Source organism: Phyllostomus hastatus, unplaced genomic scaffold (assembly GCF_019186645.2).
Source record: "Phyllostomus hastatus isolate PE091 unplaced genomic scaffold, TTU_PhHast_1.1 phas_contig_2088, whole genome shotgun sequence".
Classification (NCBI taxonomy): domain Eukaryota; kingdom Metazoa; phylum Chordata; class Mammalia; order Chiroptera; family Phyllostomidae; genus Phyllostomus; species Phyllostomus hastatus.
In genome coordinates, this window is record NW_025333734.1 from 40,465 (window position 1) to 62,851 (window position 22,387).

General features: G+C 40.1%; 1 protein-coding gene across 1 annotated transcript in view; it reads left to right on the plus strand.

Moving 5' to 3' along the window:
• Positions 1-22,387, plus strand: part of LOC123816364 (antigen WC1.1-like) — a 40,024-nt gene that overhangs the window by 13,304 nt on the left and 4,333 nt on the right. The window contains exons 6-14 of the mRNA XM_045835264.1: positions 39-353; positions 1,448-1,762; positions 6,168-6,209; positions 6,301-6,615; positions 6,874-6,906; positions 7,485-7,622; positions 8,019-8,114; positions 8,384-8,434; positions 8,978-9,121. Of these exons, the coding sequence (XP_045691220.1) occupies positions 39-353; positions 1,448-1,762; positions 6,168-6,209; positions 6,301-6,615; positions 6,874-6,906; positions 7,485-7,622; positions 8,019-8,114; positions 8,384-8,434; positions 8,978-9,121 (1,449 nt within the window). The remainder of the gene's footprint in view (positions 1-38; positions 354-1,447; positions 1,763-6,167; positions 6,210-6,300; positions 6,616-6,873; positions 6,907-7,484; positions 7,623-8,018; positions 8,115-8,383; positions 8,435-8,977; positions 9,122-22,387) is intronic.

Sequence of the window (22,387 nt, forward strand, 5' to 3'; positions counted from 1 at the left end):
TCACTGTGTACAAGTCCCATTGGCCTCTCTCTCCTTAGACAGCAGGCAGCTCCGCTTGGTGGATGCAGGCAGTCGCTGTGCTGGCAGGGTAGAGATCCTTCACCAGGACTCCTGGGGTACCATCTGTGATGACAGCTGGGACCTGAATGATGCTCAGGTGGTGTGCAGACAGCTGGGCTGTGGGGAAGCCCTCAATGCCACAGTCTCTGCTCACTTTGGGCCAGGATCAGGCCAGATCTGGCTGGATGATGTGAACTGCACAGGAAGGGAGTCCCACCTGAGGAAGTGCCCTTCCCAGGGCTGGGGACAGCACAACTGCCAGCACAAGGAGGATGCAGGGGTCATCTGCTCAGGTTTGCACTGCATATTGTCTATGGGCTGGGGAGGAGGTGGGTGCCCTCGAGGATGGCAGTCTGAGCCCTGATGGGTGTTGCTGAAAAAGGGCCATCAAAGAAAGAAATTTCCTTCCACAGGACTTGTCTGTCTAGCAGTTATGGCAGTTGGTGCTTTCCTTTCCTCCTGCAGCAGCTGGGGCTCTGGTCCTTTCTCCTTAGCAATATCTCCTGACAAAGCCATTTTTAATAGAGTTTCCATTGAAATCAGGGCTCACTCTTTAGTTGCTTATGGTGATAAATCTTGAGATCCTATTGATGCTATAATGGATTACTATAGGGTTTAAAACAACACAGATTTATTATTTTTATAGTTCTGTACATTAGAAGTCTGACAAATGTCTCACTGGGCTGACACCAAGGTCTCAACAGGGCTGCATCTCTTCTGGAGGGTCTGGGGAAGACTTTCTTTTTCTGGCTTTTCTACTTTCCAAAGCTGTTGTGCATTCTTTCCTGGGCTCCAAGCTCTTTTCTTCTTTCTTCAAACAAACATTGGCCCCCTCTGACCATTCTTCCTTAGCCACATTTCCATCTGAATTGAAACTGGGAAAGTTTATTTGTTTTTAAGGGCAGCGATTAGACTGAACTCACCTGGTTAATGCACAATATCTCAGATTAACCTCACCATCCCAAGGTCCTTATCTTAATACTAACATAGAGTCCCTTTTGCCATAAAAGGGAACATTTCACAGGTCCCATGGTGCAGAATGTAAAATTCTTTAGGGTTCCATTATTCCACCCACCACCCACTATCCACATTCTCTTTCACACACTCTGTCAGGAGTTTTGTCAGAAGCAGTATTCGGCCTTTCTCCCTGCAGAGGGTCCAGGCTGATGTTCCTCTCTGTTCATGTTCCACTACATAGTTGTAGTAGAGATACACAGACACAAATGGACAAAGTCAGGGAAAAGGAACACAAATTTCAGTCTTGCCATTCAGTGGCTGTCTCCTCAGTAGAATCAGTGATGAGTGTTCACATCCTTTGGGAAAAAGGAAGAATGCAGAGCTTTGAGTGGACCACTCACTGTGCCATGTTTCTGCATTTCACTTTTAGAGTTCCTGGCCCTGAGGATGGTGAGCGAGGACCAGGAGTGCGCCGGGTGGCTGGAAGTTTTCTACAATGGGACCTGGGGCAGTGTCTGCCGCAGCCCCATGGAAGCCATGACCTTGTCCATGATCTGTAGACACCTTGGCTGTGGGGACAGGGGGACCCTTGACACTTCTATTGATTATAGAGAAGGTTCTAGACCCCGGTGGGTGGATGGAATCCAGTGTCGGAACACTGATATGTCTCTCTGGCAGTGTCCTTCTGACCCTTGGAAATACAGTTCATGCAGTCCAAAGGAGGAAGCTTACATCACATGTGCAGGTATTTACTATCTGTTTCTATCGTAGCCCTTCCTACCCCTGTAGGATGCTGTCAGTGATACTTATATTTTCAAATCTAAGAAATTATTTTAAGATGAGTGTACAAGATGAAGATGGATAAAGATAACTTAATCCACATGTTGCAATCAATCTGGTTTAAAGGAAAAAATGAGAAAACCTGTGCTCCTAGCAATTATTATGAGAAATATCACAGGGATAGGCAAAAACATGTGGGACCACCATTAATACTCTGATAAAGTTTGTAAGGAATTGCTAACTAATTAGGAGGGTTAAAAGATATGCTCAGCACCTTAAAGTAAGGAAGGGGCAGAGCAGAGACTCAATTCTGATTGGTTCCTGTCTCAAACTCATGATATTTTACTCTTAAATGTATTTATACCACTTCTACTACTTCTCAAGTCAGTCTATTGGTTGAGTGTAATTGAGTGTCTGTAGGTACAAATTTATACTTTAAGTAAAAGAACAGAAGAGAGAAAAATTATAGTCACAGCTCTCATAGCATTTACAATCCAGTGATGAAAACACTCATGAGGCATTAATTTCAAGTTTTAAAAAATGAGAAAGTGCTTGGCATTCTGTAATAGGGGCAAAAGTAGAATTATATTTGGATGGAACCTGTAGGATGAGTATGAGTTCCTCAAAGGAAAAAAGTGGACAGGTCATTTTGGTGATTGTAAATACTGAGTTGGGATAGGACATGGTATATTTGAGGTACTGAGAAAATTCAGTCATGGCCAGAACAGAAAGAGGGTGAAGGAGAGGGACACAGGACTAGCTAAGGATTACCCTGGAACTGTGAGCAGAGCAAAGACCTCTGTTATGGTGGACCCATAAGAATAATGCTGTTAAAGAGGAATTTTTTTTTAATGCTTGGTTGCCACACCATGGAGAACTGCAGGGAGGTCAGTGGCCTCATGTCCCCATATTTTTCTGCATGAATTTGTCTCTTGTAAGAGGCCCTCAGTATATTGGTCTTCTTGGCTGATCCTTCACCTTCTGGGCCTTTCCCCTCTACTATTGTGTACTCTCTATTCCCTCATTCCATTCTCCCAAAATCTTCTGCAGAACCTGCTGGAATTTGGAGCCCATCATCTGTAAATTTTCTTATTCCCTCAGTGTTCCCTTCATTTCTATGTTGAGATCAAAGCCTGACTTTTTCATAAAAATACTGACTTTCTTGTCAATTAGAGACTTTGTGGTTTTTCTTTCAATACACTTTTCCCTATGCTGAGACTTGGATTAGGTATACTCCTTGCTCTCAATTATCATGTTCTTTTCTTTTTAAAAATATATTTAATTGGGTATGCTATTACAGTTGTCCCATTTTCCCCCCTTTGTTCTCCTCTGCCCTGCACCCCTGCTTCAACCAGCATTATCCTTGATTCATGTCCATGGGTCATACATATAAGTTCTTTGGCTTCTACATTTCCTATACTATTTTTAACCTCCCCCTGTCTATTTTATTTCCACCATTTATGCTTCTTATTCCTTGTACATTTTTCCTCATTCTCCCCCTTCATCTCCCTGCTGATAACCCCTCATGCGATCTCCATTTCTATAATTCTGTTCCTGTTCTAGTTGTTTGCTTAGTTTGTTTTTGTTTTTGTTTTTTTAGGTTTGGTTGTTCATACTTGTGACTTTGTTATCATTTTTCTGTTCATATTTTTATCTTCTTTTTCTTAGATAAGTCCCTTTAACATTTCATGTACTAAGGACTTGGTGAAAATAAACTCCCTTAGCTTGACCTTATCTAGGAAACATTTTGTCTGCCCTTCCATTCTAAATGAGAGCTTTGCTGGATAAAGTTATCCTGGATGTAGGTCCTTGCCTTTCATGACTTTGAATAGTTCTTTCCAGCCTCTTCTTGCCTGTAAGGTTTCTTTTCAGAAATCAGCTGACAGTCTTATGGGAACTCTTTTGTAGGGAACTGTCTCCTTTTCTCTTGTTGCTTTTGGGACTCTCTCCTTATCTTTAAGATTAGGTAATGTAATAATGATGTGCCTTGGTATGTGCTTCCTTGGGTCCAACTTCTTTGGGACTCTCTGAGCTTGCTTCTGCTGGGCTTGCACCAAGCTTGGCACTAGGGAATTTGTGTTCTTCCCACTAGTTTGTTTTAAGATTAGAAAAAGGACATTTCCTTTCTCTTTCATTTAAATTATAAAAACTTTGCTTACTTACTATAAGCAGGAAAGACATAAGATGTAAAAGAAGAATTTATCCTATGACTCCTTGTTCATTCATATCCTCCTGATAGAAACAGGATTAATGGACTAGTAAGTACTATTTTCTAAATTCATCCATTTTCACTAAAGTATATCCAAGCTCATACCCATAAAAGGATTTCTGTAGGTGGTATTTTATTATTGGTTTTTACAAAATTGAGACTCAATCATATACATTATTGTTAAATTGTTTTTTAATCATGTATCTTTGTGGTATTTTTTCCATTACCATTTATCCCACTTATATCTTCCTCTTCCACCCAACCTCCTCTCACCTGCAATTACCACATGGTCCTCTAAGTGGATATAACTCATTTAAATAATGGCAAATATTTCATTCATGAGAAATTGGTACTACAGTTCATATAACTATATGCTTATTTATTGGTAATCCAATTATTTTCAGTTTTCTCTATATAAATAATTATGTGATAAATATCATCATCATGTATCTCTACATACTAGTGACTTTATTGCTATAAGATTACTCCAAACGTTTATATTATTACATCAAATGATAAGCAGGTACACATACACATAAATCTTAGATATGGTCAAATTATTTTCTCAGGTTAATTATTTTCAATTATGTTCTTCATAACTAGATAGAAGATGCTGAGATTTTTCAAGAACTTGACTCTTAAGCCAAATCACTTAGATGCTCCAAAATCAATATATGCTTATAAGCCCACAAGTCTCATTCTATTTAAAGTCTGAAAAAGGGTAACAGTTGCTTTGTTTCTCTTTCTTTTTCCTCCTTCCCTTCTCTCTCTTTCCTTCACTCTCTTCTTTTCATCTCTTCCTTCCTTCTTTTGCATATTTAGTGTTTTCTCTTCCCTCAACACTTTTTCCTGCCTCTTGGTTTGTACCCCACCCCATCACGCTACACCCCATTCAGGTATACTTTCGACAATATGATGAGAGTTGCCTGAAATCCACAGCAGTGAGACATAGATATTTTGTAGGCAGAGCCTCACTCCCTCCCATGTCTCTCTTTCTTCATCTTTATGTTCTTACTCTTCTGAAAGACTGAAGAACTATTAAACTATAAGACCTATTGATGACAACTTTTTACAATCAAACGCAATGAATGAAGGGTAGTGACATTTCAATCCTGAAGTCACAATGACCCGAGAGAGTTCCTGCCCTCATTTTCAGAGATGTTCTCTGCATAGGGCAGGAGGTTTGATAGATGATATGGAAAGATAAGACCAACTCTGACATTTTATGGCAAGTATTGTGAATACTTCTATTTTCTTGTGTTGTTTTGAATTTATGTCCATTTTCTTTGGCTTTAAATCTTATGTGTGTTTTGTTTTGATCCTCTGTATCTTATGAAGGTAGTTTTTCTTAGTCTATTTATTCAACTCTATGAAAGACATTTCTGCTTCACTAACTAGCCAGTTATCTTTCTCTAAATTCTACTTTTTCTAGTTCTTTTTAAAAAAAGTATCCTGTCCTCATAGTAATCTTTTATACTTATCCATTTTTCACGATGAAAAAACTATGAGGAAAGTTTACAATCTGTTGTACAATTTCTCTTTAAAAAGTATAAGTGCACTATTGAATACCAATTATTTCTGTGATTCTGGACTTATTTTTAACATTCACTATTTATTACCACATATCATTAATAGTAATTTATATTTCCATTGTCTTCTTGCTGAAGACCAAGATTTAAAAGTATTATATTTTGCTGCATTTTATTTACTGATTCATTAATTCAATAAATGTTCATCAAGCTCCTATACATAACATTTATAGAAGATTCTCAATGTATACTTCTTAAATGAATGTGTACAATGTGCCAGGTACTCTCCTAATGACAGAAACACAGAAGTAAAAAAATATGCAAGGTCCTTCCATTAGGGGCATTTTCATTCAGGAGTGTGTGTGTGTGTGTGTGTGTGTGTGTGTGTGTGTGTGTGTGTGTTTGTAGCAGAATGTAGAGAGTGATAAAAAAGTAAACAAATAAGGTAATTCTAGCTCATGGTAGAGACTAGGGTCCAGTGAATGTCTTAGTAACTCAGGCCATTAAACTAAGTATGAGGCTTGTGTTTCTTATCACTGGACTGAGCCAAGGACCCTACATAACCTTGTTGCGAGGCAAGACCACAGTCAGCAGTGCCTGATCCAATGCTTCCCCACTGTCTGCTTCTGCAGGAATGAGACCCAAGAGCTGTCCCACTGCTGCCCCCTGCACAGGTACATCAGCCCCTCCCACCTCCTCTGTGGGCTCCCAGGGCACCTTCTCTCCCACCAGGGATAGTAACAGGAGGTACTACTATCTTATCAGAGAAACACAAGCTCCGACTCAGGAATGGAGACACTGAGTGCTCAGGACGAGTGGAGGTTTGGCACAATGGCTCCTGGGGCACAGTGTGTGATGACTCCTGGAGCCTGGCAGAGGCCGAGGTGGTGTGTCAGCAGCTGGGCTGTGGCTCTGCTCTGGAAGCCCTGCAGGAGGCAGCATTTGGCCCAGGAAAAGGGCTCATCTGGCTGGATGAAGTGCAGTGCAGGGGCAGGGAGTCCTCCCTGTGGGCCTGTGCTGCACAACCCTGGGGGCAAAGTGACTGCAAGCATGAGGAGGATGCTGGAGTGAGGTGCTCTGGTGAGTGGTGGAGAGTGGGTTGGGCTCTGGTTGAACTGGAGCTGGGGTGGGGCAATGGGCTGGGCTGGAGTAAAATGGGCAGTTGGTATTCAGAAAGCATCTAGGGGTTGCAGCCCTGGATTAAGAAAGGGGGAGCTGGGAAGACTCAGTACTGATATTATGCTAACCAAAGGGAGGTTTCAAGGCTCAGATGAGAAAAGTGGGTTACCCTGTACCCTGGCCAATCCCTGTGCTCCCAACTCCTGTTTTTCTCTCTAGGTAAAAGATCAACATTGCCAACCACTACAGCAGGTACAGTGCCACCGTGCATGGGTGTGAGACCATATTCAAATTCTTGGGACATGTTCTGTAGAATCTCTGATAGAATTAGCCAACTCAGAAAGGAAAGATCCCAAGGAGCAACTGGGTGCTGGGGAGTTATCAGGGTGTTTTCCTTGGACAAACTTCCCCTTCCTTGGTTCACTGTGCCAGAAGTTTCTCATGCCTTCAGGCTATGGTAGGCTGGCTCTAAGGACTTCTTCACCTGCCCATGATTGTAGCTCCTCAGCAGCCGACACCTATGCCAAGATTGTTCGGTGCTCTAGTCTGGTGGAGCCCAAGAGAAGGGGCTGAAGCTGTGCCCTGGCCCTCAGAGATTCTTGTACTTCCAGTACTCCCTGATAACCCCCAGCACTCCCATGGACCATCCGGGAGTGGAGTTGAATTTATCTTAGGACATGGCCTGAGACAGTGCGCACCTGGGTGGCAGTCAATCCCATTATGTTGGAAGCTGGTACATCACTGTCCTGAGCTCTCTGGAAATATTGGTATAAGTGACATTAACTGTACATGTGCCCTTCTCCAAATCCTCTTGGCTTTGTTCTTTTTAGGGACCAGATCTGTCCCAAGGCCTGTCCCTGGCATCTTCTCCCTGCCTGGGATCCTTTGCCTCATCCTGGGGGCCCTTCTCTTCCTGGTCCTCATCATCCTGGTGATTCAACTGCACAAACAGAAAATAGAACACAGAGGTGGGCTGCAGGGAGTACTGAATAACATGGAAAGTGTGTGCAGGCAAGAAATAGGACGGGGCACCAAGGGGGAAAATGGGCAAGGTATCTGTCCTTACTGCACTAGTTTGCAAAATCCATCTGCTCCTGGTATTCAGTTAAAGGCTGAATATACAAATGTTTTAGAGGGTAGGATGTGAGCTCTCATAAGACATGGCTTTTTATGTGAGATAGGAAAGAGTAGGAGCTGAGCTTTGGATACAGGGTCAGACAAAGGAAGAAGGTGCAGGCATGGTGCTTGGGGATAAGACTATAGAGGTTTTTTTCCACTTGTGAGCATAGGGGACAATGAAGGGTCAGCTGTTGGTTCAAAGCTGTGTCAGGGGGCAATCTCTGACCTGCTGGTGGTTTGCTCAGCCTTGTCCAGCTTCGAAGATGCTCTTGACCAGGCTGTGTATGAGGAGATTGATTATCTTGTAACACCAAAGAAGGAGGATCTACTTAGCAGCCCAGGTGAGTGTCCCTGCCTTGCCCTCTTGGGACCTCTACTTCTCAGCTATCCACTGGCTGGGAGCCAGGTCTTCTCAGCATCTGCAGATTCCACATATACCCCAGGCTCACAGAGGCAAGAGGAGCCTCTCCAGATCCACCATGAGCTCTAAGCCATCCCTTGACACCACAAGAGCCATGCTAACTAAACGTTTCTTCTCAGCCTTACTGTAGAGCCTCTGGGTGGAAAGTGTCATTCTGTTTGTTTTTTGTGATTTTTTTCTCCACTTTAGAGTTCCTGTCAGATGACTCAGTAACAAAACTGCCATATTACACTGGGGATGGTGAGTAGAATAGTGACTATAAACTCTTCTAGGTAGTGGAGGTGGATCTGTCCTGGCTGCGCAATGGGGCAAAGGAACTTCCCCCAGAGATGAGAGCCAGGGGAAACAGTCTCCCTTTGACTGAGAGGAGAGGGCTCCCTTGTCTCACTGGGCTCCAGTGTCCCTCTTATCTGACAGTTCTGCAATGCCGCATTATGGGGCCAGGCTCTCAGTGTCGAGAACTACCCTCATTCAATCACAGGAGCACAAATTATTTTCAAAAGTAACATCTCGGAAGTATTACCTGATAAAATATTTTAGTAATGGTCCTTTTTGTGAGATTATTTGAAAAACATTTAGTGTTAATCAAGAAATACCTAGATATTTGGATCATTTTCTGGTTTATTGGCACACAGAAATGAAATACATGGCCTTGGAAAGACCCATGGTGTGAATGGTACCCTTGTTTTGCAGCCATCAGAATCTGGGTCAGAAAGGAGTATAGGTGTTACCTAAACCAACTCATTTACTGTGGTACCACATGATCCCCTTGTCTGCCCATAGAAGCCTCAGCTGAGAGGACTGATGCCTTTAGCGAGGGTTATGATGAAGCAGAAGAGGTACCAGTGCCCCAGGCTCCTTCTGCTTCTCAGATGGGTGAGGAGGAAGTGCCCCTGGAGGAAAATGGAGTGAGAGTTTTTCAGACAGGTAAGTGGGATTAATTAATCCCTGTCATATTTTGTCTCTGGCCTGAAATGGATGAGTTTCAACTTTTTATTGCCCGTTCTCCTTGTAGAGTTAAAACTTGGATGACCTCATATGTTTGATAGCATTGCTTAGACCATGCGCCTTTCTCTAGCTTTCACATTTCTTGGGAGGGCCAGGAAGCACTATGTAGTCATGGTAGCTGTTTTTCCATAACTTCAAACTTTTTTTTCTTTATTGTTTTTCATGCATAACTGTCTCCATTTTCCCTGCACCACTCTCCCCAACCCACGGAACCCCACCTCCCACCCTCACACCTACACTCCTTTGGTTTTGTCCGTGGGTCCTTTATATAAGTTCCCTGATGACCCTTTCCCTTCTTCTCTCTTGTCCCCTCTGGTTACTGTCAGTTTGTTCTTTATTTCAATATTTCTTGGTATATTTTGTTAGCTTGTTTGTTTTGTTGATTAAGTTTCACATATAAGTAAGATTACGTGGTATTTCATTACCTGGCTTTTATCACTTAGCATAATGCTCTCCAGTTCCACCCATGTTGTCATTAAGGGAATGATGGCCATCATAAACTGTACAACAAACAAATGCTGGCGAGGTTGTGAAGAAAATGGAACCCTAGCGCACTCTTGGTGGGAATGCAGACTGGTGCAGCCACTGTAGAAAACAGTATAGAATTTCCTCAAAAAACTAAAAATGGAACTGGCTTTTGACCGGGCAATTTCACTGCCTGGATTACACCCTAAGAATCCTGAAACACCAACTTAAAAGAACCTGTGCACCCCAATGTTCATAGCAGCAGAATTCACAGTAGCCAAGTGCTAGAAGTAACCTAAGTACCCATCAGTAAATGAGTGGATCAAAAAACTATGGTACATTTACACAATGAAATACTATGCAGCAAAAAGAAAGAAGGAGCTCCTACCCTTTTTTCTTCTAAATATTTTATTGTTTATACTGTTACAATTGTCCTAATTTTCCCCCTTTGCCCTTCTCCACCCAGTCCACCCCTCCTTCCCACTGTCAATCCCCACCTCATTGTCCATAGCTATGGTTCATTCATATATGTTCATTGACTAATCCCTTCGCCTCCTTTCAACCAGCCCCTTTTTCCTCCCTCCCCTCTTACAGCTGTCAATCTGTTGCATGCTTTCGATGCCTCTACCTCTATTGTGCTCATTGGTTCCTGGTTTTTATTAGATTCTGCTTATAAGTGATATCAAATGGTATTCATCTTTAATTGACTGGCTTATTTCACTTAGCATAATAGTCTCCATGTCCACCCATGCTATTGTAAAAGGTAAAAATTTCTTTTTTTTTCACTGCTGCATAGTATTCCATTGTGTAAATGTACCTCTTGCATGAGCCCAAACCAGGGCCTGAACCCAAAATGTAGGCATATGTCCTGACCAGGAATCAAACCCATGACCTTTCAGTTTGCACTGTGATGCCCAACCAACCGAGCCTCACCAGGCAGGGCAGTTATCAAATCCTTTTAAATTCAGACTTTCCTCTCCATCACTTCTTAATTTTTCAGGAAATCCTCATTTCTTGTCCATCTATTTATAAAGCCTTCTAAGCAAATTACATCTATTCATCTCTCTTTACTGGAAGTTGATGGAGGACAAATTAGCACTCTCCCACAGACCTGCATCTAAGTGGGCAAGAAAGCAAGGAAGAGGAGTATTAGAGGAGATCCAGAAGGAATATAGACAGATGAATCAGGAACTTTTAGTTGTATCTGTTTTACAGATTTAAAGATATGGTATAGTCATCAAAATTAATGTGAGGTATAATATATATAACAGCAACAGCACTAAGCATAAGAGTAATGGAAACATACTGCTGCAAAGTTCTTATATTTTACCTGATGTAGTACAGTATTATCTCTAAGGAGACTATGATAAGATAATGGTGCATGTCATAATTTTGAGAGAAACTGTTAAAAATTGATGTAAAGTTATATAGCTAAAAAAAACAGTAGAAGAATTAAACTAGAATATTACATATGTTCAGTTAACTAAAAAGAAGGCAGGAAAAGATAAATAAGAGACATAACAAATAAAAAAATAGAGAGCAAAATCATGGTGCTAAATCCATATGTAACATTATACACACACACACACGTGTAATAATATAACTTTTATAGTTATAATATATAATTATGTTATAGTTATATTATAACTTTAATATAACATATTACAATTAGATGTAAATGGACAAAATAGTCCAATTAAAAGGCATAAGTTGACTACTGTACATCAATTAGTGTAGCTAAAATGAACAATAGTGATCATATCAAATGCTGATGAAGATGCAGAAACACTGGTTCTCTCATACATTGCTGGCAGCAATATAGCCACTTGGCAGTGTCTTCAAACTAAACATGCATTTACCATAGGATACAATCATTACATTCTTGGACATTTACCCCAGGGGAATAAAAACTTATGTTGGCACAAAACCTGTATGGAAATGTTCTTAGCAATTGTATTTATAAAAACAAAATATTGGAACTAGTCCAAATGTCTTCAACGGGTCCGTGGTTGAACAAACTCTGATACATTGGTACAATGGAATACATTTGTACAATAAAAAGGAATGGACTACTGATACATACAGCAACCCAAATGGGCTTAAGGAATATTATGCTTAGTGAAAAAAGTTGCAGAATGTTACATCCAAAGGTTGTAGAATTCTATTTATATAACATTATCAAATCAACAAATCTATACAGGCAGAGAACAGATTAGCCATTGCCAAGTAATAAGGAGAAAGGTGAGATGGAGTGGGCAGTGAATGTGAATACAAAGAAGTAGCATAAAGGAGTTCTTTAGTGGTGACTGACTAGTTCTATATCTTGATTTTATTTATGCTAGGCTTTTCTTGTATTTTGTATAATTTTTCAAGTGTAATTTTTACTACCATGTAAGCACAAACTCATACTTTGTCCATAATAATAGAGAAGATTGCTGGGTAGTAAATGTAATACTAAATTTCCTTGTTTATGTCTACAAATGGCATAATCATTTTTATTACTTCTTTGTTTCTTCTTCCACTTACTGACTCCTGGGTGGTGAGTAGGTTTCATATTTTAATTACATAATCTTTTACATCTTCCAATAGATATGAGCTTTTAATCTTAACTTATGGACAACCACATACCATGTGATATTACATTATGCTAAGTGATAACCACCTCCTTTGTAGTCATTCAGAAACTAAAATTAACTCTCCACTTAACATACTTACTTCTCTGTAGTCCATCTTCTCCTTTTCCTCTGGTCACATCACATAACTTTCACAGCTCTTGTGAAAGGTGCTATGCAATTATTTCTGTACAGTTCTTTTCTTGATTGATGGAGGATGGAAGTGCAAAAACTCTTATCCTGCAGATATTCACTTTATTTTCCTTGCCTTATTTTAAATATTGATTTGGATTTGTAAATTATATTTCTGGGTTTATACCTAAACACAAAAAATGTTTCCCATATGTTCCAGATCCATTTACCTGACTATGGCCCAAAGTTCACATTGGGACTAATAGGCTGATATACATTACATCAGAAGAAATAGTGACAGGAAAAATAGTGCTCACACAAAGGTTGGTGCAAAGCCATCCTTTCAAACTCTCTTTAGAGCAAGAGGATCTTCAGGATCTCACTGACATGGCTTCTCTTTGCTTGATGCTGCTATTCAGAGTCTGATTCTGATTTAGAAAACAGGCCAGTCTTATTTCCTCTCAATAGGAGCTGAGTCTCTTTAACTAAGAATTTTATGTAGTTAGGACAATTATTGAGTTGAGGAATTAAAACTCAGATTGTGTCCAGGGAATTATTGCCACTTAAAGAGATCCAGTGAAACATTCCCAATAGGATATACAAAAAGGTGAAGAGTGATGTGCAAAAGAACTGAGATCATCAATTATTGAATTTGTCATAGTGCTCATTTGATTGTTGAATGAAGTCAGAAATTCTAAATGCTTATTATTGGTTAGCTAGAGTGAATGTTGCTTCTGTTTGTCCTTTGTGTTTGAATAATATAGCACACAGAGACAGAATGAACTCTAGTTTTACCTTTTCTGAAAAAAGGAATTGTGATAGCAAGGGTCAGATAACATTCATTCAAGACATGAACCTATTAAAAGCAGTAATAGCAACAAGAAAAATAAAGTACATAGGAATAAAACTAACCAAGGAGGTAAAAGACCTGTACTCAGAAAACTACACAACACTGAAGAAAGAAATTAAGGAATACACAAACAAATTGGAAACATGTACCATGCTCATGGACTGGAAGAATTAACATCATCAAAATGGCCATACTACCCAAAGCAATTTATACATTCAATGCAATCCTTATTAAAGTACCCATAACACATTTCACAGATATAGAACAAACATTTCAGAAATTTATATGGGACTATAAACAACCCTGAATAGCTGCAGCAACTTTGAGAAATAAGAACAAAGCAGGAGGGATTCACAATACCTGACATCAAACTGTATTACAAGGCCACTGTAGTCAAAACAGCCTAGTATTGGCATAAAAACAGGCACATAGACCAGTGGGACACAACAGAGAGCCCAGAAATAAACCCAAGTCTCTACAGTCAATTAATATTTGACAAAGGGGGCAGCAACATAAAATCGAGTAAAAATAGCCTCTTCAACAAATATTGTTGGGAAAACTGGACAGCTACATGCAAAAAAAAAAAATGAAACTTGAGCACCAACTTACACACCATACACAAAAATAAATTCAAGGTGGATAAAAGGCTTAAATATAAGCCATGTCACCATTAAAGTCCTAGAGGAAAACATAGGCAGGAAAATCTCAGATATTTCATGCAGCAGCATTTTTACTGATATGTCTCCTAGAGCAAGGGACATAAAGGAAAGAATAAACAAATGGGATATCATCAAAATAAAAAGCTTCTGCATGGCTAAAGAAAACAGTATTAAAATAAAAAGAGAACCAACTGTATGGGAAAACATATTTGCCAATGATACCTCAAACAAAGGTTTAATCTCCAAAATATATAAAGAACTTACATGACTCCACTCTAAGAAGACAAGCAGACCAATTAAAAAATGGGCAAAGGACTTGAATAAACACTTCTCCAAGGAGGACACACAGAGGATCCAGAGACACATGAAAAGATGTTCAATATTGCTAGCTATCAGAGAGATGCAAATTAAAACCACAACGAGATACCACTTCACACCAGTCAGACTGGCCATCATAAACAAAGCAACAAACAACAAGTGTTGGAGAGGTGAAAAGGGTACCCTAGTGCACTGTTAGTGGGATTACAGACTGCTACAACCCACTATGAAAAACAGTATGGAATTTTCTCAGAAAACTAAAAATGGATCTGCCTTTTGACTCAAGAATTCCACTGCTAGGATTATATCCTAAGAACCCTGAAAAACCAGTCCAAAAGAACCTATGCACCTCAATGTTCACAGCAGCACAATTGACAATAGCCAAGTGTTGGAAGCAACCTAGATGCCCATCAGTAAATGAATGGATCCAAAAACTATGGTACATTTACACAATGGAATTCTGTGCAGCAGACAGAAAGAAGGAGCTCCTACCCTTTATGACAGTGTGGATGGAACTGGAAAGCATTATGCTAAGCGAAACAAGCCAGGCAGTGAAAGACAAATACCATATGATCTCACCTTTAACAGGAACCTAAACATCAAAACAAAGAAACAAGCAAAATATAACCAAAGACACTGAAATGGAGAACAGACTGACAGAGTTCAGAGGGGAGAGGAGAGGGAACTTCAGGGGAAAAGGGGAAGGGTTTACAGGAACAAGTATAAAGGACACATGGATAAAATCTAGGGGTGGGTGGAAATGGGAGGGAGGAGGGGAGGGCTGGGTGGGTGGGTTGGGATGGTAGTAAAAGATAGAAAATTGTACTGCAACAACAATTAAAATAAAATAAAAAAATATATTTGACAAAGGAGAAAGAAGCATAAAATGGAACAAAAATAGCCTCTTCAACAAATGGTGCTAGGAGATCTGGACAACTACATGCAAAAAAAATGAAACTCGAGCACCAACTTACACACCATACACAAAAATAAATGCAAAGTAGATAAAAGACTTAAATATAAGTACTGACACCATAAAAGTCCTAGAGGAAAACATTGGCAGGAAAATCTGACATTCCATGCAGCATCATCTTCATGGATATGTCCCCTAAAGCAAGAGACATAAAGGACAAAATAAACAAATAGGACTCATCAAATTAAAAGGCTTCTGCATGGCTAAAAGAAAACAGCATTAAAATGAAAAGAGAGCCAACCATATGGGAAAACGTATTTGCCAATGACACTATGGACAAGGGCTTGATCTCCAAAACATATAAAGAACTCACACGACTCCACTCTAAGAAGACAAGCAACCCAATTACAAAATAGGCAAAGGACTTTAACAGACACCTCTCCAAGGAGGACATACAGAGGGCCCAGAGACACATGAAAAGAAGCTCAGCACCACTAGCCATCAGAGAGATGTGAATTAAAACCACAATGAGAACCACCTCACACCAAACAGAATTACCAATATAAACAAATCAACAAACAAGTGTTGGAGAGGATGGAAAGAAAAGAGAACCTTAGTGCTTGTTGGTGGGAATGCAGACTGGTGCAGCCACTGTGGAGAACAGTATGGAATTTCCTCAGGAAACTAAAAATGGATCTGCCTTTTGACTCGGCAATTCCATTGCTGGGATTATATCCTAAGAGCCCTGAAACACCAATCCAAAAGGACCTATGCACCCCAATGTTCATAGCAGCACAATTTACAAATGCTGGAAGCAACCTAGGTGCCCATCAATAAATGAATGGATAAAACTATGGTACATTTACACAATGGAATTCTATGCAACAGAAAGAACAAAGGCGCTTATACCCTTTGCAACAGCATGAATGGAACTGGAGAGCATTATGCTAAGTGAAATAAGCCAGGCAGTGAGGGACAAATACCATATGACCTCACCTTTAACTGGAACATAATCAACAAAAGAAAAAAGTAAACAAAATATAATCAGGGTCATTGAAATTAAGAACAATCTAACAATAGCCAGAGGGGAGGGGGTAAGGAACTGTGGGGAGAAGGGTTTTTCAGGAACTACTATAAAGGACACAAGGACAAAACCAAGAGGGAAAGTGGAAGCAAGGGAAGGAGGTAGGTTTGGGGGTGGGGGGAGGAGTGGGGAGAAAATGCAGACAACTGTAATTAGACAAAAATAAAATAATTTAAATTTTTTTAAAAATCCAAAAAAAAAGCAGTAGTAAAAACAAAGAAATACATTCTCTGAAATGAGAAATTTATTCACCTTTTAAATGTTATTTTGGGGATACAAAATAAATGACATAAATATTCTCCAGCAGGACTCTATCCAATTAAGTATTTAATGGCTACACTAACCCAGTTTAACTTATGGAACTGATATGAGGGAAAATGACAACTTACTTAAAATTAGGAGAGATGAGGGGAGGAAAGTTAAGGGCTCATGAGTGAAAAAGGCCATTTCAAAGAGGAGAAACATGTGTAAGACAAAGAGTTTCAAAAGAACCTGATGGTTTAGGAAATGCTGAGCAGTTCAATATTGCTTGCTCCTAAAATAACTCTAAGGAACTAGCTAATGATGATAAAGAGAGTTCATAATAATGTGGAGAGTTTCATAAACTATGGGTTTTGAGCTTTCTAATATAGCATATTATTTTCCAAATTTTGATTTCAAATAGTAAATGGGGAGTTTTTGAAAAAATAAATGCACATATAGTTTGTGAGATTCAGAAAATTTCTATTATTTTATAGATATTTTTGGTAGTAATATATGAGGTCTGTCCTGTAAATATCCAGCCATATACTATGAAAAAGAGGCACTTATTGAAGAAGATACAAGAAATATTGTACACAGGACAATGACGGCTCAGTCCCCTTCAAAGTAGACACCTTGGGACCTCACACAGCTCTCCCAATTGCTATCAGCTGCCCCATCATATTTTCCTAATCTCAGCTGTTCTGAAGTCTTTTCCCTTTCAAAGATTATTTTAGTTTTAGGAAAAGCCTAAAGCCACGGGGCACCAAATCTGGGCTGTAGGGGAACTGAGTCACTTGGGTGACTTGATGTTTCACCGAAACACTGCATAGGATGTGATGCTTGAGTGGGCACATTGTCCTGATGAAGCTACCAGTCACCAGTTGCCCATAGCTGCAGCCTTCTGAATCATCCCAATAGTTTCCACAGAGGAATGTTCAAGCCTAATGCAAAATTTGATGCACATTCATTGCTCTACTTGCTCAGTCATTTTGAATGCAACACCCACGTAATAGACATGCTCACTCAACAGCCTCTACCACCCCCATTGACTGGTATAGTGATGTCGTCATTGTTCATACATGTGCTTTCCAGTCCACTCTCTTTGGCTGGCAAGTTACACTGATGTCACGCAAACCATTCTCATTATATTAACAATGGCCGGACTTTTTCAATACAGACCTCATATTTTCTTCTTTTGAAAAAAATGTTTATCTTTTAAAGATAGTAAATGTAAAGAAAGTCTTGGTTATACAGTTGAAATGCTGGTATGGAAATATTCATTATGCTGGTATGTAAATAACTAAATATTGGAAACTTTTCTATAGCCAATAATAAATCAGTAGTGGTTTTTGGCAGAATAATCATATTGTTTGGTGTGCCTCACCCTCTTCTCCCGGCTCTCTTTCTTTTCATTCTGCTGCAGTAAACATGTAAGGATGGTGTGGGATGGGAAGAGTGCAATATAAATACCCGTAAGTGGGTTTATTTGGTTGTACTGATATTTGTTTTCACAATATTGAAATTATATCACACACATCATCCTTATATTGGCTTTTATCACTTCATATATCATGGACATCCCTCCAGGTAAATCTAACTCATGTGTAAAATAACAGCAAATAGCTCATTCATTACAGGCAGTACTACACTTTGTGCAACTGTTTGCCTATTTGTTGGTACTACAATTGATTTCAATTTTTTCAATCTACAAACAGTTTCATAATAAAATATTTGCCCATAATCTCCATATACTGGTGAGTGCATTGTACCTTCTTTCAATCTCTCTCTCTCTCCCTCTCTTACAAATACACACAAATATACTGGGAGTTGCCTCAAACTCACTGCTGGCGAAAATATGGCAGTAGATATTTCGTAGACAGAGGCTTATTCCTTTCCTTGCCTCTCTTTCCTCATCTCTCTGTCTTTCCCTGTTGAAAACCAAAGATACAGGGGTATGCAAAAGTAGGTTTATAGTTGTAATACAAATAAATCATACAATAATTAATAAAAACAAGAATAAACTTGAATACTCACAACTGTAAACCTACTTTTGCCTACTTGGTACGTTAAAACTTCATACAGATTACATTTTTTTCCTACATTAAACACCATGAATTGAGAGGTAGTGAAGTCTCTGACCCTGAAAGTGACCAACCAGCCCACAGAGAGTTCCTGCCATCATTTTCTGAGGTGTTCTCTGCACAGGGTAAAGGTTGGATAGAATGATGTGGAAAGGATATATAGATTTTGATATATTGTGTCATGTACACTTCTGTTTTCTTCTGCTGTTTTGTGTTTATATGTATTTCTTTGCTTCTTTGTGACTCTTTTATTTGTTATCTCTGTGTTCTCTCAATATAATTTTTATTAGTAAGTTTATTTACATTTCACGCAGGCACTTCTGTCTTAGCTTAATACTATTCACCTTTCTCAGAATTCTGGTTGCTCTGTTCTGTGCATTACCTTGTTTAAGAGTATCCTCTTACTATTGTAATTTTTCCTTGTCCATATGTCATACCAACTAATAGGTAGTTTAGAACCTATTTTATAATTTTCCACCACAAATTATGTAAGTGCAATATTGAATATATGTTAATTTTGTGCCTATGAACTAATTATTTTTATACATACTATTTATTACCATAAGAAGCTATCATTCATTTATATTTTCTTTATATCTTACTATTAGCAAGAATATAAAAGAATTATATTTCATTGGATTTAATCATCTATTCATTTATTCAATAAATATTTGTCAAACTCCTATACATAGCATTGATATGAGATTCTCAATGTATACTTGTTAAATGCTTGTGTACAATGTGTCACGCACTGTCTTAATAGCAGAAACACAGAGGTGGATAAGGTATGCAAAATCCTTCCTCTAAAGGAGATTTCTTTGTGGGAGGGTAGTGTCTGTGTTTGTATTTGTATTTGTATTTGTAGTGGAATGTGGAGAGTGGTAAATAAATAAACAGGTAAAGTCATTTATGCCAGTGATAGAGGCTAGGGTCCTGTGAATGTCTCAGTAACTTAGGCCATTACATTAATTATGAGGCCTGTGTTTTCACTTGTCATTGAACTGAGCCAAGGACCTAAATAATTTTGTTGTGGGGCAAGACCACGCCCAGCTGTCCCTGATCCACTACTTCCCCACTGTCTGCTTCTGCAAGAATGAGACCCAAGAGCTGTCCCACTGCTGCCCCCTGCACAGGTACATAAGCCCCTCCCACCTCCCCTGTGGGCTCCCAGGCCTCCTTCTCTCCCACCAGGGATGGTAATAGGAGGTGCTGCTATCTTGTCAGACAAACACAAGCTCTGAGTCAGGGATGGAGACAATGAATGCTCAGGGAGAGTGGAGGTTTGGCACAATGGCTCTTGGGACACAGTGTGAGATGACTCCTGGAGCCTGGCAGAGGCCAAGGTGGTGTGTTAGCAGCTGAGCTGTGGCTCTGCCCTGGAAGCCTGGCAGGAACCCCAGGAAATGGGCGCATCTGGCTGGATGAGGTGCAGTGGTGGGGCAAGGGGTCTTCCCTGTTCCTTGGGCTGCAGAGCCCTGGGGGCAGAGTGATTGCCAGCACAAGGAGGATGCTGGGGTGAGGTGCTCTTCTGAGTGGGAGGTCCAATGATGTTGGGCTATGATTGAAGGACATATAAGTTTGTACCCAGAAGCACTTCCTGAATTAACCTGCTGTTCTCTGCTCTAACTGCAGCAGAGACTATTGCCTGATCTGTGATAGAAGGGACACCCATATATTTAGGGGTCTGCCCAATAGAATTAACATATTTCTAGAAAAATTAATCATGTCAGTATAGGAAAGACCTATTTATCAGGAATTTGTAATCCTACAAAGTTGTAGCAGCTGTGTTTCTCCAAAGCTTTACCAGCTACCATTTTATAAAAATCCCTTAAAACCAGGTTTAGCTTGGGTTGACAAAGCTCAGGGAAGGACCTGGGTTGATCACATCTTAGGGTTCAGGCACACACTGTATCTGAATGGTGATTTCATGGTCTTGAGGACTCTGGAGATGATCAGGATAAAGATGGGTTCTCCTGGGCTTATCACCCTCTCTAACACTACATGCATAACCTTCTCTGCTCCTGCAGTAATTCAGGCTCAACACCTGCCTCTGGCATCTCCTTCTTACTAAGATCCTTGGTAGCATACTGGGGGCTCTTCTCTTTCTGGTCCTTACCATCCTGGGGATTCAGCTACACAGATAGAGAGCATGGCACCATGGTGGGCTGTGGGGAAGCTAAGTGATCTGGAAAGTAGTGGAAAAGGTATTGAGCCAGTCAGTTGTGATGTCAAGAGAAGTGCACAAGTATTGATCTTCACCCCATTATCTGACAAAACTACACTTTCTCTTCAAAACACTTCAGAATTTGAAAGAATTGAGTCCTTTGTCCTAGGTTGAATGTAAAACTGCTCAATAATTTTGACTTCCTTTAAAAATATTACCTCCTGAATGGCCATCATAAACAAAGCAACAAACAAGTGTTGGAGAGGTTGTGGAGAAAAGGGGACCCTAGTGCACTGTTAGTGGGATTGCAGACTGCTACAACCACTATGGAAAACAGTATGGAATTTTCTCAGAAAACTAAAACTGGATCTGCCTTTTGACCCAGCAATTCCACTGCTGGGATTATATCCTAAGAACATTGAAACACCAATCCAAAAGAACCTATGCACCCCAATGTTCATAGCAGCACAATTTACAATAGCCAAGTGTTGGAAGCAACCTAGGTGCCCATCAGTAAATGAATGGATCCAAAAACTATGGTACATTTACACAATGGAATACTATGCAGCAGAGAGAAAGAAGGAGCTCCTACCCTTTTCAACAGCATGGATGCAACTGGAAAGCATTATGCTAAGCAAAATAAGCCAGGCGGTGAGACAAATACCATATGATCTCACCTTTAACAGGAACCTAATCAACAAAACAAACAAACAAGCAAAATATAACCAAAGACACTGAAATGGAGAACAGGCTGACAGTGACCAGAGGGGAGAGAATTTCAGGGGAAAAGGGGAAGGGGTTGCAGTAACAAGTATAAAGGGCACATGGATGATAACAAGAGGGGGTGGAAACAGAGGGAGATGGAGAGGACTGGGGTGGGGTGGGCTGGGATGGAGGTAAAAGGCAGAAAACTGTACTTGAGCAATTAAAATTTTAAAAAGTATTATGACCTCCTATGTGAACAGTGACTGTGGAAATCAGCATAAGTCGACATCAGGGTCAGGAAAACTAAGTCTGTCTCAAAAAGATAATTAGGAGCCCTGGTAGCCCACAGGGGTTTTCCAAGGGTGAGGTTTGGAGAGTGCTGGAAGCTTTGTCTCTTATAAAGGGAACATCAGCAGGGCAGTCTCTACACTCATGTCACTTTCCCCAGCCTTGTCTGCTGTCACAGATAGTCCAGATAAGGTCACGTCCCAGGAGATTGATTTGCCTGTAAAACCAGAAAAGGAGTACTTGTCAGACAGCAGGGGAGGGTTCCATGCCTTCTGCTCTGTTCATGAGCTGGCCATGGGTTATCTTCAGCAAGCACAGACCCAACCACCAACTCAACCTCACACAATCAGCCTCCTCCTAACCCAGGAGCTGAAAGCCTCTCTCTAGAAGTCTGAAGTCTCAAGTTTCTTTCTGAACAATAACACTGGGTCTCCTACTATGGAAAAAGTTTTTCTGAATTTCTGTAATGTTTTTCTCCCTATTGGGTAACCTGTCTGATGACTGAGTGACTAAGCTGCTATATTATAGAGGGAACAAAGAGGGGAATGGAGACTCTCACTCTGCTCCAGATAGATCTTCCCTTGGAAGATGGGGATGAAAAGGAAGAATCTCTCTGATGAGAATTCCTGCTATGATTAGGATGGAAAGAATCTCTTATGTCCAGTTCACAA